Source organism: Engraulis encrasicolus, chromosome 16 (assembly GCF_034702125.1).
Source record: "Engraulis encrasicolus isolate BLACKSEA-1 chromosome 16, IST_EnEncr_1.0, whole genome shotgun sequence".
Taxonomy (NCBI): domain Eukaryota; kingdom Metazoa; phylum Chordata; class Actinopteri; order Clupeiformes; family Engraulidae; genus Engraulis; species Engraulis encrasicolus.
Genome location: NC_085872.1, coordinates 2,515,001 through 2,530,000, shown reverse-complemented (window position 1 = coordinate 2,530,000; position 15,000 = coordinate 2,515,001). Strand labels below are relative to the sequence as shown.

Below are 15,000 nucleotides of genomic sequence, written 5' to 3'. Positions count from 1 at the left end.
GTTTAGCATTCTTTAGCTATTGTGGGGTTAATATGAATGGAAGTCAATGGGAGGGCCGCACAAAGATATTAAGGTGGGGCTGTGTGTGTGTGTGTGTGTGTGTGTGTGTGTGTGTGTGTGTGTGTGTGTGTGTGTGTGTGTGTGTGTGTGTGTGTGTGTGTGTGTGTGTGTGTGTGTGTGTGTGTGTGTGTGTGTGTGTGTGTGTGTGTGTGTGTGTGTGGTAAGCATGATGAATGTACCTTTTAAAACAGTGAGCTGCCGTCAGGGCCCAGCAGCTGTTGATGAGAGTTGCTCCACAAACAAGTCGTCCATCTGACTGAGAGCCGCGCAGACGGATAGCAGCCTGCCAGGGCCAACCTCCCCTACAACACATACACACAGATATGGTACATACTGTAAGCAAAGGCATACCAATGTCAAACAATCTAAAACTAGGGACGGGCATTGGAAATTAGCTTTTGGCTATAAATGTTATGATGCTTGCTGTTTGGTTGTTATGCAACCTACATGTTATGTATCTGTCCCTATCAAATAAACCTAACTAAACTAAAATAGCATTATGCAGAATTATTGTCTGTCAAATAATTATCACCTCTGCCAAGGAGGTTATTTTTTCGGTCGCATTGGTTTGTCTGTCTGTATGTTTGTCTGTCAGCAGGATAACACAAATAGTTATGGGTCAAGGACGTCCAAAAAGGAACTGTCATTCAGTGTAACGGATACCTTCTGTTGACTGTAACTGTAAAAAAAACACGATTTTTAAATTGTTTCAAGTGAATGGATGACAGCCGAGGCTTTCATGAATTCACTGGAAAAAAATAAAATAAAAAGAGTCATGTTTCTTACAGTTACAGTCAGCAGAAGGTATCCGTTACACTGAATGACAGTTCCTTTTTGGACGTCTTTGACCCTTATGCAAGGATTTGGATGAATTTTTTGGGGTGAATCTTGACATTCCAGTTTCTGAGTGCATTTCTAGTTCATCTCTGTTTCTCTTTTTTTTTCTCCCCCTCTGTATTGTCATCGAATAGGAACCTCTACAAAATAAGACGATGCGTCTCAAGGGGGCTATCCTTGTCAATCAATCAATCAATCAATCAATCAATCAATATATGAAGAGCAAACATGATGTGCCCTACTTAACTGCAGAGGTGCAACAATGCTATTTCTAACAATCCAGCATTTTTCAAAAGTCAACTCACACCAATATACGTTCCCATCTCTTCCCACTACTCAGTTTCTCTGTTTCTCATTAGGAGCTAGTCAAAATAGATCTATGCCAAGGCCAACTGAACCCAGAACAACTTATGTGAAGAAGAGACTGACCCTGCTCCCCTGGCTCCCCACTACCGTTAACAAAACACTGGTAGAAACCCAAACCTATACAGAAAACCACATCCCAGTGTTTGAGTGTACAGTATGTAAAGAAGTTTCAAGCTTTTTTTTTTATCGTTCAAATTGATATAGCACCTCAAGGAATTCTGTCCTCCAATGATCCTCTTCTGACGGGTGTGTGCAGGCCGAAGACCACATACTGGAGCCTTAGTGTCTATGAAAGCCAGAAAAACATTGCAATGGATCAAAAATAAGTAACATTGCATTTGTGTGTGTGTGTGTGTGTGTGTGTGTGTGTGTGTGTGTGTGTGTGTGTGTGTGTGTGTGTGTGTGTGTGTGTGTGTGTGTGTGTGTGTGTGTGTGTGTGTGTGTGTGTGTGTGTGTGTGTGTGATTTTGAGGCTGCAATTGAGTTTAGACAGTACTGAGTTGAATTGATCAAACATCATTCATTCAACTATATTATTAATCTGTTTTCTGTTTATGAAAGAAAAAAAGAAGATAGCCAAAGACCTTTTTTACATAAAAAGCGATGATAATGATCCTAGATACATAATAATCAGAGAAAATGATTCTTAAATCACTGCATGTTGTCCTTGTGATCTCTTACCCTTGACCTCTGCCAGACTGTCATCCTGCTGTTGCCCATAGTTACAGATGACTCCGGCATCTTCACTGTGGCGGCAGTTGTGCATACCAAAGGGCTGCTTAATGCAATCACTGAGAGACCTCTCCACACCTGTACACTTGATGTTGTCCACATGGATGGGTCCTTGGCCCTCACCAAAATACGCCATAGTGCGTGCCTTAGCCACACCACTGAAATACAAGAGAAGAGGCTTCATAAGCATGTCTTTTTGGTAGTTGAAATATGACTCTACTCTTGTATAAGATGGTAGCTTGTTCCACTATTGACGAACAACGACAACAGTTTAGACCGAAAATGAAGTGTTATAAGTGGTTCGTTTAAAATGCAGATAAAACTTTATCAAAAGCTTAGGCAAAATGAAATGTTTCAACAATTCACCATTGACCATCTAATGGGCCTGGAAAAGCTAGTAATTAAGATCACGAGCGAGCGAGCGAGAGAGAGAGAGAGAGAGAGTGCTAGTGATGTCAAGACTGCTTACTCCAAGACCAGAGAGTATCGAAACCAAGACTGAAACCAAGTCCAAGACCAGCATAGACCAGTCAAGACCATGACCAAGTGGAGACCAAGACAGAGCAAGACCAAGTCAAGACCCTAAACGCACTAGCCTTACCGCAGAGATACACCAGCGGCGACGCGACTCAAGCGACAGAGTGTAGCATCAAGCGATACGAGAGATTGAGGAGACTAGAGTATGTCCGTACAGGCAGAAGGCAAAGCATTCAAGCATTCCCATTGGCTGTGGTCACTGACCTCTATACAGTCATTGGCTGTCGCGGCTTGTCGCCGAACCGCGTCATAGAAAGTTGAAAAGATTTCAACTTCAAATTGTCGCGCTCGTCGCGCAAATCGCTCTAGTCTCCAGAATCGCTTTTGTCTCTCGACTCAATACAAAGTCAATTACTTCCGTCGCTCGACTCGCTCAGATCGCCGCTGGTGTATCTCTGCGGTTAGTGTTCTTCAAATGATACGATCACACACTAACTGTACTGAATGTACTGAAGAACACAAGCACCATAGTGAGACTCAGCTGTATGTCTTCCTTGTGTTATGGTAAGCTTATGTGGTGATGAGCATGAGTGGCTTGGTTAAAGCACAAATTCCTTCAAGACCACTATGCACAAGACCAAGACAAGACCCACAGTAAATTAAGTCGAGACGGAGACAGGCCCGAGACCACATAAAAATGGTTTCAAGACTACAACACTAGTGTGTGTGTGTGTGCGCGTGTGCGTGTGTGTGCACGCTTGTGTGTGTGTAGTGGCCCAGTGTTTTCCATACACTGAGGAAACTATGGTTTAAATTTGGCCGCCATATTTCCAACACCCACCCCCCACCACATTTTGCTCGCATATGCGCCTAGAAATTGTTTGTGCGAAGGTAATAACAAAAAGGTTGCATGTATGCGAATACTCTATGGTTTTCAACCCTTTCATTCCCATTTTACTCCAAAAATAAATACACCCCATAGAGAAAAGCATGAATGCGTGAACGAGAGGAGGAGAAGAAGGAAAAGAGGGAGATCGACGGGGGAGGTTTGAAACAAGTTAAGTAATGCAGCTGATGCACCGCAAACAAGCTCCATAAAGAAGTCCAGTCGCTAACATAACTAACTCGAGATGGATTAATTAATGACCATCTTCACATATCATATTTAATGTTGATTAACAATGTGGTTATGTCCATCAAATAGGCCGATTCAAATCAGCTCATCAAAAAAAAAGAGAGATAGAAAGAGAGACAGTATATGCGGTCGGTCGCCTTATCTTCTCGGAGAGGCTGCCCCCATAGTTTCCAAAAATTCTGTGGGAAACACTGTGGCCACATGTGTGAGTGCATATGCGTGTGTCTGTGCGTGTGAGCATGAGTTTGCTCATATGTGTGCATGTGTGAATAGCAATGTGTCATTCAGCAGTGGTTGTCTCTTATGGAGTGAAAAGCCTTCAGCATCTGAAAGCAGATGGCAGTGTGAGGATCACTACTCCCTGGACCATCAAGTCTGTTTGAAAAAGTGTAATCATTTAGTATGCGAAAATCTACTATTTCTAGTGTCAATCTCTGTCACATTCTCTATTTGTCATTTTTAAGCACAGATAGTAAAAGAGGGTATGTTTGATGTGCAAAAAAATCTCTGGTAACAGCTCTCAGAAGTCTATAGCAATAGTTCTTTTGAAAACAAAATAAAGCATGACAGTTAATTGTTTACACAGCATGTATTGAATTTCTGTCAGAGTCCCTGAAGAGAGGTGGAGCTAGGGGTCATCCTTGTAAATAAACTCCAGTCCTAGCATGACACTCTAAAATAAAACCTTCAGTTGCAGCATCCAAGCTGGAGCAAATAAAATCCATTTTTTTTGCTGAAAAGAGAGGAGGTGATGTTTATAATTAGCCATGGTCAGACCCAAAAATGAAAGTAAACACTGACAAATATTTTGCAGAGAACTAACAATTTTGTCATGGTTTCCTATACATGGTTATGTGACTGCAGTGTTCCTGTTTAGATAAGACTATACTCAACTAGAAATGCCCTCAGAAAGTGCAGACCTCCACCAAGGAAGAACATTTGACTGTTAAAACCATATTTTTAAAAAGTCTTTCTGTCTTCTTTTTGTGGAATTGGAAACTGGAATGCCAAAATTTGCCCTATCCTGCAAAGGTGAAAAATCCTGGGTGCAGATCGTCATCCGGATCACTACCAAAATGTAATCACTTGTTCCTTCAGTCATTTACAACAACTCCACTAAGTTTCATCCAAATCCATTCATAAGATTTATGAGTTATCCTGCTGACAGACAAACAAACAAACAGATAGACAAGCAAACAGACAGACAGACAAACGAACCAACGCGACCGAAAACATAACCTCCCTGTTTGAGGTAACAAACTAACGCGACCGAAAACACAACCTCCTTGTCAGTAATTATCATTCTGGTTGACTCACAAAACAAGAAATCTACACTAAACAGCTACAGTTGGCTTTGTTCTCTTCTTCTGAATATCCACATGGCTTGGCAGTAAATGTACCTACTTTTGAATGTCATATGGAAAAAATACACTATTGAAAAGTACTTAGGATTCAATACAACTGGCAAGTTTTAGATGCTGAGAGAATTAGATTTTAGCTCCTTAGACTCTACAAGTATCCAGCATCTTTCTCACAATCCTAAAAGAGAGAGATATGGTCAGGTCAGACCTGAACAAAGAACTCAGTTGTCCTCAGTACTCGTTAGAATGCTCTCTCTGACCCTTATGTCTTCCAGATGTATGAGAGAAAGGGCCACACAGTCGAAGACAGGAGTTTATAGGCAGGGTCCTATTTATGGGGATGTTGTCCTGAATGCCCTTTAATTAAGTTTAAGAACATCTTCTGTCTACAAAACTGACAAAACATAAAGACACAAAAAGAAGGAGAAGTATGATGTCTTGCAAGCATTCATTTCTGCCAGTGTGTAGATATGCTATAAGTTATAAGGTTATTGTGTGTGTGTGTGTGTGTGTGCGTGTGCGTGTGCGTGTGCGTGTGTGTGTGTGTGTGTGTGTGTGTGTGTGTGTGTGTGTGTGTGTGTGTGTGTGTGTGTGTGTGTGTGTGTGTCTGGTGTGTGTGTGTGTGTGTGTGTGTGTGTGTGTGTGTGTGTGTGTGTGTGTGTGTGTGCGTGATAGAGAGAGAGAGAGAGAGAGAGAGAGAGAGAGAGAGAGAGAGAGAGAGAGAGAGAGAGAGAGAGAGAGAGAGAGAGAGAGAGAGCGAGAGAGAGAGAGAGAGAGAGAGAGAGAGAGAGAGAGAGGACAGGGCAGGGAGGGAAACAAAGACAGTGACTGAGTGAGATGAGAGAACATGTGGTATGTGGGGCGACAGGGTATGCTTTTAAGGTTTTTTTTTAACTAAAGTGAACTAGAGTGAGGTACTCCCTCCTATATCAATGGCCCCCTACATATAAGACAAAATAAGACATAGCCTAGAACACAATATAAGACAAAAGCACGGAAGAATTCTCTGTCCAATTATGTTCTATAGTGGTATTGACCTGCTCTCGCGCTCTGTATAGAGAATTTACAGTGCAGAGCAAGGTAGCTAGTTGTTTGAGATATCATAAACAAGCTCATACATTAATATTTACTGTACCAGCACACATACTCCTCAATGTGTGGATGTCCCAATGACAAGATGACATTTCCATCCTACATCTGCCTCTTACTCTATGTTCACAAATACTTACCATATGGATTGAATGTACACTATTATTTAACTGCGATGGGCACAAAATAGGCTATAACCAGTGCTGCCAGATCTTGGGAGAGAAACAGCAAACTAGCATCCTGAAAACAGGCCCAAAAGAAGTGACTAAAGACTAGAAAAGGTGGTTCAGTCATGTGTCTTGCCTGTGTGATAAGGTAGAGAGGCGACCTTGCTCTTTGCGAGCATCTGTTTAGCAGCCAAATGTTAAGATCCACATAAGTGACCAAGGTATACAGAAAAAGAGGGATGGCACGGTATATAAGTCTGTTGTAAGCTGACTTGTGGGTGAGAGAAACAGAGTTGGCACTGAGAAACATGATGTTTCAAACATTTCAAACGCATTCAAATTACCGACAGAGGAGAAGCAAATATCAGGCTCAACCGCGAGCAAAAGAAGCTCCAAAAGACGGAACCTGCAGTGACTACTGAAAAAAAGAAGCCCAAAGTTGCTTATAATAAGCAGAATTGGCAACCCTGGCTATAACATATAAAATGCAAAAAAGTATCCATTTGGATAAATGTCGTATTTACAATGCCTCCAGTTCTTTAAGACGCACACAGTATGGCTCTGATCCTTTACACGTGGATGAGAAAGGCATGGTCACAGACAAAACAGAACATTATCATTAGACAGGGTCTGAAGAGTCAATAATATATGTTGCTTTCACTCTGTTCACAACGTCTTCACAACAGGCTGGAAGGATGAGAAGGGTGACATGGAGCGTGTGTGTCTGAGTGTGTGACTCTGTGTGCCTGTCACCTGTAGCCAAGTTGCCTGCACACCACCTCAGCGTCTCTGTCTGTCCAGCCGTCATCACAGATGGTTCCCCACTGGCTGCCCACCAGGATCTCCACCCGACCCTCACGCGGGTTCTCACCACCAACCAGACGAATCGCCAAACCTGCAGTCATCACACACATACAGTATATAGCCACACACGGAAACAGACAGCGAGAGAGAGAGAGAGAGAGAGAGAGAGGGAGAGACAGTGCAGCTGTGAAAATATGGGCTATGATGAAACCAGATGGTGTGTGTGGGTGTGTTTCAGGTGTTTGATTTCTACCTGCGAAACGTTGCCCTGCACCTGCTTCCTCTGATCCGTATGAATATAACTCTATCTCGCTCTCTCGCTCTCTCGCTCTCTCTCTCTTTCTCTGTCTGTGTGCGTGCACACATGAGGTTAGGAGAAAGTAGAGTAAAATGTGTTTTACAGACCAGAGCGAATTCCCAGCCAGAAGAATTAAATTTGTCTCAAACCAGTTGAGTAGAGAACACACAGAACGCTGGTAAACAGAAACCCCAAACAAGCTGTCACACTTACCACAAAATAGTCTTTTGTTGACTTTGCTCTAAATGGAAATGTGTTTTGTGTTTACAGACCCATTACGTTTCAACCCATTAAGTTGATAAAAGACCAAATTAATTTCCTGTAATGTGTATTGGAAGTGATAATACAGTCATGTCCTGTGGTGCCGCCATGTACTAGAACTAGACCTAATTGCATTCACGCACGACAAATACATCTAAATGCTGCGTTTATCTACAAACACTGTGCATCTAACAACTGGAATATTTTCCATGCATTGTCTGCAGGCAAACTGTATGAATATAAATGTATGGGATGTATACAACATAATATAAATACATGTACAACGAGTAAATTCTAGTATCTGATTATCATGCAGTTTCAATTGAAATATTCAGACATCAGATGCTGTTTGGTCTTATACTTTCTTTGTCTATGTCTTTGTATTTTTTTTAATCTTTCATTAGTTTGTGATCCGGTTCTCTTGTTTGCTTTAGCCCTTTTTAAATTGAGATTCATAAGGTTTTCATCTTCACTGTCTCAGCAGAACGTCTTGCACATGTGTTAACACTGTGTCATAGCCTTGACACAATCAATCATTATTATTTTCCCACAAACTCGACCCATTATTTGCAAAACAACTGTGAACTATTTGGATTCAGCACGCAATCAGTCTAAACACAGCATGTCTTTGTTTGTTCCCAAAAAACATTGATGTAACTCTCAAAATTTATTTTACTTTACTAATGCATTTTTTACATTGCCTCAAGTTGACCAATCAGAAGCGCCAGTCACGATAAGCACCACAGACTGTTTTGATTAAAATTTTTTCTTTCAATTTTATTTATCTTTTTTGGGACAATATACAGTAAGGTTAGACTCCTTGCTCTATGGCGCTTCTTCAGCCTTGGATGAGTGCGGGAGACCCCACATATTCCTCTTATGGAGGTACAGGATTTGAAATCTGACTGTTCAATTCCAAAGCCAACTACCTCATGCAATTCAGCACAATTCTGTAAATAACACTAACAACGTGAGCTTTTATTATACTTAGTTTCGATACTTTGTGGCAAGTATGTGCTGTGTAGCAATTTAATTCAACTTCTAGGTGCATTCCTTGGTCAATGCTAAAATGTATTGCTGTGGGTACTTGTAAGAATGAGTGAGTTGCCATTGAGAAACATTAAGTTACAAACATCCAATCACATTCAAATCACTGACAGAGCAGAAGCAAACAAGCCCAAAAGAATGCAACCCACAACTGTAGGCCTACAACATTTCCAGCAACTGCTCAAAAAAAGGAAGCCCAAAGTCGCTTATAATAAGCGGAATAGGCAACCCTCTTCCCAATACACGTCTCTTGTTTAACCCTGATGAGTACTGTTTAATTGCTACTCAGTAGTTGGGCTTACTGTGAGAACATAGAGGAGCACTGATGAAGGCAAAACCCTGAAATGTCTGCTCTACTCTGCTCTCTGAAAAAAACCTTGCTTGACCTTACAGTAGTGTCTTTTTCAGTGTGTAAATCTGCTCTCACCTTTGAAACACCTTTTGAAACAAACCTACAAAATAATACAATTTATCCATAAGTTATGTTACACTTTTACAATTCAATGATTTTAATAAACACAGTTTTGAAGTGTTTATACCATTTTTCAGACACCCTGTAGGTTATAGAGTATGTGTGTTTAATATGTTGCATATTGCTGTGTATAATATTATGTGTGATGCTGCTGAGCATGTGCCTTGAGCCTCTGTATTTCAATTGATATGCTTTATTAATTATTAATTAATATTAGTATAATTTACAGTATAGTTTAATGTTTAAGCAAACATGAACAATATGCTATGTGACAAGGACTGTCAAAATCGAGGTGTAAAATGATTTAAATGGATTTACAATTCTCCACCACTCAATCCAGCAAAGATGCAAAAGACAGCATTGTGTCACTCAAAACTTCATAAAGGGCCAACTCCATGGACACTCAGTGATACAGTCAGACACCAGACAGGCCTTTATCAGACCTACACACAATCTCTCTCTCTGTCTCTATCTCTATCTCTATCTCTGTCTCTATCTCTCTCTGTATCTCTCTCTCTCTCTCTCTCTCTCTCTCTCTCTCTCTCTCTCTCTCTCTCTCACACACACACACACACCAACACACACGGATACAGACACACAGACACACACACAGACACACACACGCACACACACACGCACACGCACACGCACACGCACACGCACACGCACACTGTCATATACATTCACACACTACGGAGTGTTTAATGACTCAGTCCTGATGAGTCAGTCGAGAGGTGTGAAATTCTTTGACATGCTCTCCAAGTGTCAGGGGAGGAGTGGAGATGCAGTGATGTGTGAGGGAGATATGGGGGAGAAGAGGGGGTCCCTCATTGCAAGCACAGCGCTGCCCTCTTCACATCCACACATCATCATTGAGAAAGGAAAACAGGGATCCTTCCCAGAGACCGTTCCGTCAGCCAATAGTGCAGTAATCTGGTACAAATCTCAAGAGGTGTGTGTGTGTGTGTGTGTGTGTGTGTGTGTGTGTGTGTGTGTGTGTGTGTGTGTGTGTGTGTGTGTGTGTGTGTGTGTGTGTGTGTGTGTGTTTGTGTGTGTGTGTGTGTGTGTGTGTCTGTGTGTGTCTGTGTGTGTGTGTGTGTGCATGTGACTAGACATTTGAGCTTCAAAGTGCTATAGATATTTCCAAACCAAACGAAACTATATATACGAGACACATACACACGCACGCACGCACGCACACACACACACACACACACACACACACACACACACACACACACACACACACACACACACACACACACACACACACACACACACACACACACACACACACACACACACACACACACACACACACACACTTTCTCCATACAGCCCATACTCACAATGACATCACCCTACAGGCCAGACACTCCACAGACCCCCTCAGACTTCAAAATCAATTTCCTCTTTCGGCCGCCCCTCTCATTCTCTCTCTCTCTTACTCTCTCATTCTCTCTCTCACACACACACAAACACACACAATGTCACTGTGGTCATGTCATTCATCACACCAACCCTCTCTCCACCACCACATGCCCCTAAAGACTTGGACCCTATTTACTTTTTGTAAGTGTATACTTTCTGCCTGGGTGTAGCTGAGTGATGCAGTGTCAATCTTTGAGTATTTTTAAATGCTACAGACTGAGAGGGACACCTATGTGAAATGGCCCTGGGACATGTGACATGTGACCAATGATCATTTCTGGAATTCTAAACCGTTGGAGTGAACCACTAACTGAAGTGGAAGGGTCTGTATTAGTGAGGGAGGCTTAAAGGAAAGGTTTGATATTTTTACACGTACAGTAAAGCCCCTGTTGAAAAAAGGCAAGGAAAAGATAACATAAAAGGACACGAGTGTGTGTGTGTATGTGTGTGTGATTGGGCTTCTCTGACACATCAGAGATGGCAGGCAATTTATTCCCCTGATGATGTTCAGGGTGCACTTGATGCCACACTTGAATGATAATGTCCGCTCGTTTGCTTGCTTGCGCAACGACATGGTTAAAAACCTCCACTTCTGATCATGCAACACCACCAGAGTGGCCACGACATTGAACCTCTTCAATTTTATGCCATCTGCTGCCTAAGAAATTCTTAACATTTAAAAATAGCATGATAAAAAAATGGTTCAAGCCATGTTCAAATTTGTATTGGGAAATTCAGGTTGTCTGTGATGCCATGCAATGTTAAAGACTGAAATTTGGACATGTATTTGGACATACATCTGAGCATTCCCAGTTATTGTTGTCATTGTTATGCGGAGAGGTGTCTTCTCTGCAATTTAGATCAAAATCATTTCAAGGTTAATACTTCATGAAACCACATCCAGGCACAATAAATTGACAGGCAGCTGGGATTGTAATGGTGACATTACATGACTCACTAATTTCGTTATTGCCCTCATTCCCTGCTGGAATGGCTTTCACTCTATCTGATAGTCTTTCAAGACACTACAAAGTCCTAAGGAACTGTAACCATGGCCAACTGGAAAAAGCATAAAGTCTGCGAGTGGAGCAGTGAGAAGGCTTCGGGCACAATTGTAGCTTTTATGGGACGTCTCAGGACAGACTTGGTCCATACCCATGGTTCTGTTAGCACAAAGGACACATCATAGCCACACTCACTGCTGGCAACAATAGTGGCTTAAAACTATACTACAGACATCAGGGGTAACAGCTTTGACCTTTGTAGGATGGCGCTCTAGGGGCACTAGAGCAGCATTTAGTGTTATTGGTCTGAAAGAGATTTTTTTTTGCTTCTTCCTACTGCTCATACGGCATACATCACGCCAATGTGCTGAAATATATTTAACAGACCATTCTTCATAACTAACAGTGAGGGGTGTACAAATGGTAGGCTACGTGTAAAGATAAAGAGTGAAAGATTTTTGCAAGCATGATGAATATCGCACAGGGTGTGGTGGCTCATAACATATGTGTTTCATATATTTTTCTAAGAGCTCCACTGGTCGAGCCATATGGTAATGTTTCCACCACCCGCCAAGAGCCCTCAAGATCAAGCCTTTACCACAGCTTCACTGCATCAGCCAATGTTCATTTGCACTCTATGGACCTCTTCAGTCTTCATACCGTCTTCATGCCAGTTATACACATTACAGTTGGAAGTGTGTGGGTTTCCAGAACATCTGAGACACATATGCCATCGTCCCTGACTACTCACTGTCACTATTGCAATAGTGGAAAATGGAGGAGTAAGTACGATGAAACTGAATGAAAGTTATCCTTTTTGGTCGTGATTACACTTCACAACACACACTTTAACCTACCCCCTGGATTTTAGGCATCATGGACAGTGATAAAGCTGTCAGTCTCTACAACACATTTGAAGCTTTGGACTTTGGCAGTATGAAACGATAACAATATGTGATCTTTAACTACTCCATACATAAGATCACTTCTTAAGAAAACAAGCCAATCAACAAAGTCATGTTAAAAAAAACCTTGCCATTTACAACATTTCCAGTTTTAAGCTGCACAAAAATAGATTTTGTCAGGCACATTGCACAGTGCTTTCTCTTGATGTAAATGCATGTGTGTAAGTGTGCTCACTGGTAGGCACTCCTGGTCCAGTGCGTTCCGGGTTGCAGCTGATGGCTACATCCTCAGCGTGTGTGCAGTCGTGTTTAAGCCACTCTCTCTTGGTGCAGTGGCTGATTGCTGGCTCTTTCCCCAAGCAGCTCACGTCATCCAGCAGGATGGGCCCTGTGCTATCACTGAACCTCACTGAGGACACACTCCCCCCTGACCTGTCCAAAAACACATTTTATTATTCGTATCATTTCATATCTTACAAAATTAGACCAACAAGATGTTCACATTTTAGAATGGCTTATTTATACATGACTGAAATGACCAAATTACCAAATAATTACCAAATTTAACCATTCATACAGGTATATTGATTGTTGAATCATGCTACATTGTATTAATTTGGACTTTTCAATCAATCAATCAATCAATCAATCAATCAATCAATCAATCAATCAATCAATCAATCAATCAATCAATCAATCAATCAATCAATCAATCAAAAGTATTTATATAGCACATTCTCATACATAAATGTCATTCAATGTGCTTAATAATGGAGAAGAGACCAAAAAACGGATTCAGCTGTTTTTAATTTCCTTTTAAAACAAGATACTGTTGGGGCAGTTCTAAGTTGGTTCCAGCATTTTGCAGAATAATGACTAAACGCCATTTCATCCTGTTTCGACCTTTTAAAGTAAATATTATGTCTGCTGTGCCTTCACAGGTCACGCATGTACTTGTGTACAGTGTACAGTTTGTACCTGTATCCCAGCTGCCTGCAGACCACCTGTGAGTTTGTGTCAGTCCAGCCGTCATCACATACTGTCCCCCACTTGCCACCGTAATGCACCTCCAGCCTGCCCTCAAAGCCCCCTACACCACCAGTCAGGCGCACTGAGCCATCTGGGAGAGAGAGAGAGAGAGAGAGAGAGAGAGAGAGAGAGAGAGAGAGAGAGAGAGAGAGAGAGAGAGAGAGAGAGAGAGAGAGAGAGAGAGAGAGAGAGAAAAGAGGCAGGAAAGCAGACAGACAGGCAGAGAGGCAGAGAGATGGAAAGTGTATGTCAAGGTATCATTTTAAAATGAAAATAAGGCTCAGAATGAATGCATGGCTATGTCTCTTTTCTAGAGGAAATGGAAAGCCGTGGTCTTCTCAGGAGGCCCTTCAGACACGAAGCAGGCTTGTAATCAGCTGTTACTGATGGCCCTGCTGTAGACTCACTGAGAGGCAGCCTGCAGCTCCTGTAACCATCCATCAACAGCAAGTCCTCTAGGCCCCACACCCACACCAGGCAGCATATGGGAACCTCAACTACCCCAGAAAGGCCCCCACATAAGGTAACTGTTTACTTCCAATGCTGCATGAGCATATAGTGAGACAAAATAAATAAAATTTTCCAATTCAGGATTAATTCAAGCTTCAAATCAATCTTTAAATTTAGCATTATTAAAGCCGCAAGCTCACACCTACGACATCGAGCCGCCATTTTGTTATCTTACAATACATAAAATCCCTTTTCAAGTCATCATCTGCAATGTCTTGGGCAGAGAGAGCCGGAGAGCCGGTATCGAACCCGGGTCAGCCGCGTAGCAGACGAGTGCCCTACTGTTAGCGCCACGGTAGGGTCATCAAGCCACCATTTTGTTATCTTACAACACATCAAAATTTCAAGTCATCATCTACAATGCCTTGAAGTCATGTACACACAGAATAATGCAGATCTGGTGTATGGTTTAGGACAAGTGTTTCAAATTCCATTCTATGTGAATTTCCTCTTGGGCGTGAACATGGCACGTTTTTTGTTCGTCTTGTTGAGATACACACCTCCAAGCAGTCACAGGGTCTGTAGCTTATTCTATATGCCAGCACTGAACCTCTGTGTTAGGGGGCGCTTTATGTTGGTGCAAAATCATATCTTGAATTTAAACATAAAAATGTCCCAACCATATGTGAAGAAGAAGAACAAAAACAGTAGAAAAACAATATGCTCCAATGCATAGGGTGCTCGGGCCCTAAATATAGCTGCAAACAGATGGCAGGGCCGATTACTAGGACACACATGGGAAACAAATGTCCCATACGAAAAAATATAAACAAAAAATGTGAATGGAGAACAGTGAGATCCAAACTAGGCAAATTGCTGTTAGTAACAATAGCAACTAGAAATGCACTCAGAGAGAGGAAGCTGCTTGATAGAACGTTTGCACCCTAACTCTTTTCAAGTCTTTCTGCCTTGTTTTTGTGAAGGTAGAAACTGGAATGTCAAAATTCGTCCTATCTCGCAATGATGAAGAATCTTTTTTTAAAATCCTGGATCCGGATTGTGATCCAGACCACCAC

At 41.9% G+C, this 15,000-nt stretch overlaps 1 protein-coding gene across 1 annotated transcript in view; it reads right to left on the bottom strand.

Annotated features, from left to right (window-relative positions):
- The window catches only part of prss12 (serine protease 12), a 32,320-nt gene that overhangs the window by 10,387 nt on the left and 6,933 nt on the right, over positions 1–15,000 (bottom strand). The window contains exons 6-11 of the mRNA XM_063220101.1: positions 13,424–13,565; positions 12,681–12,877; positions 6,977–7,118; positions 1,944–2,152; positions 1,471–1,549; positions 240–362 (exon numbers count right to left, since the gene is read on the bottom strand). Coding sequence (XP_063076171.1) covers positions 240–362; positions 1,471–1,549; positions 1,944–2,152; positions 6,977–7,118; positions 12,681–12,877; positions 13,424–13,565 — 892 coding nt within the window. The remainder of the gene's footprint in view (positions 1–239; positions 363–1,470; positions 1,550–1,943; positions 2,153–6,976; positions 7,119–12,680; positions 12,878–13,423; positions 13,566–15,000) is intronic.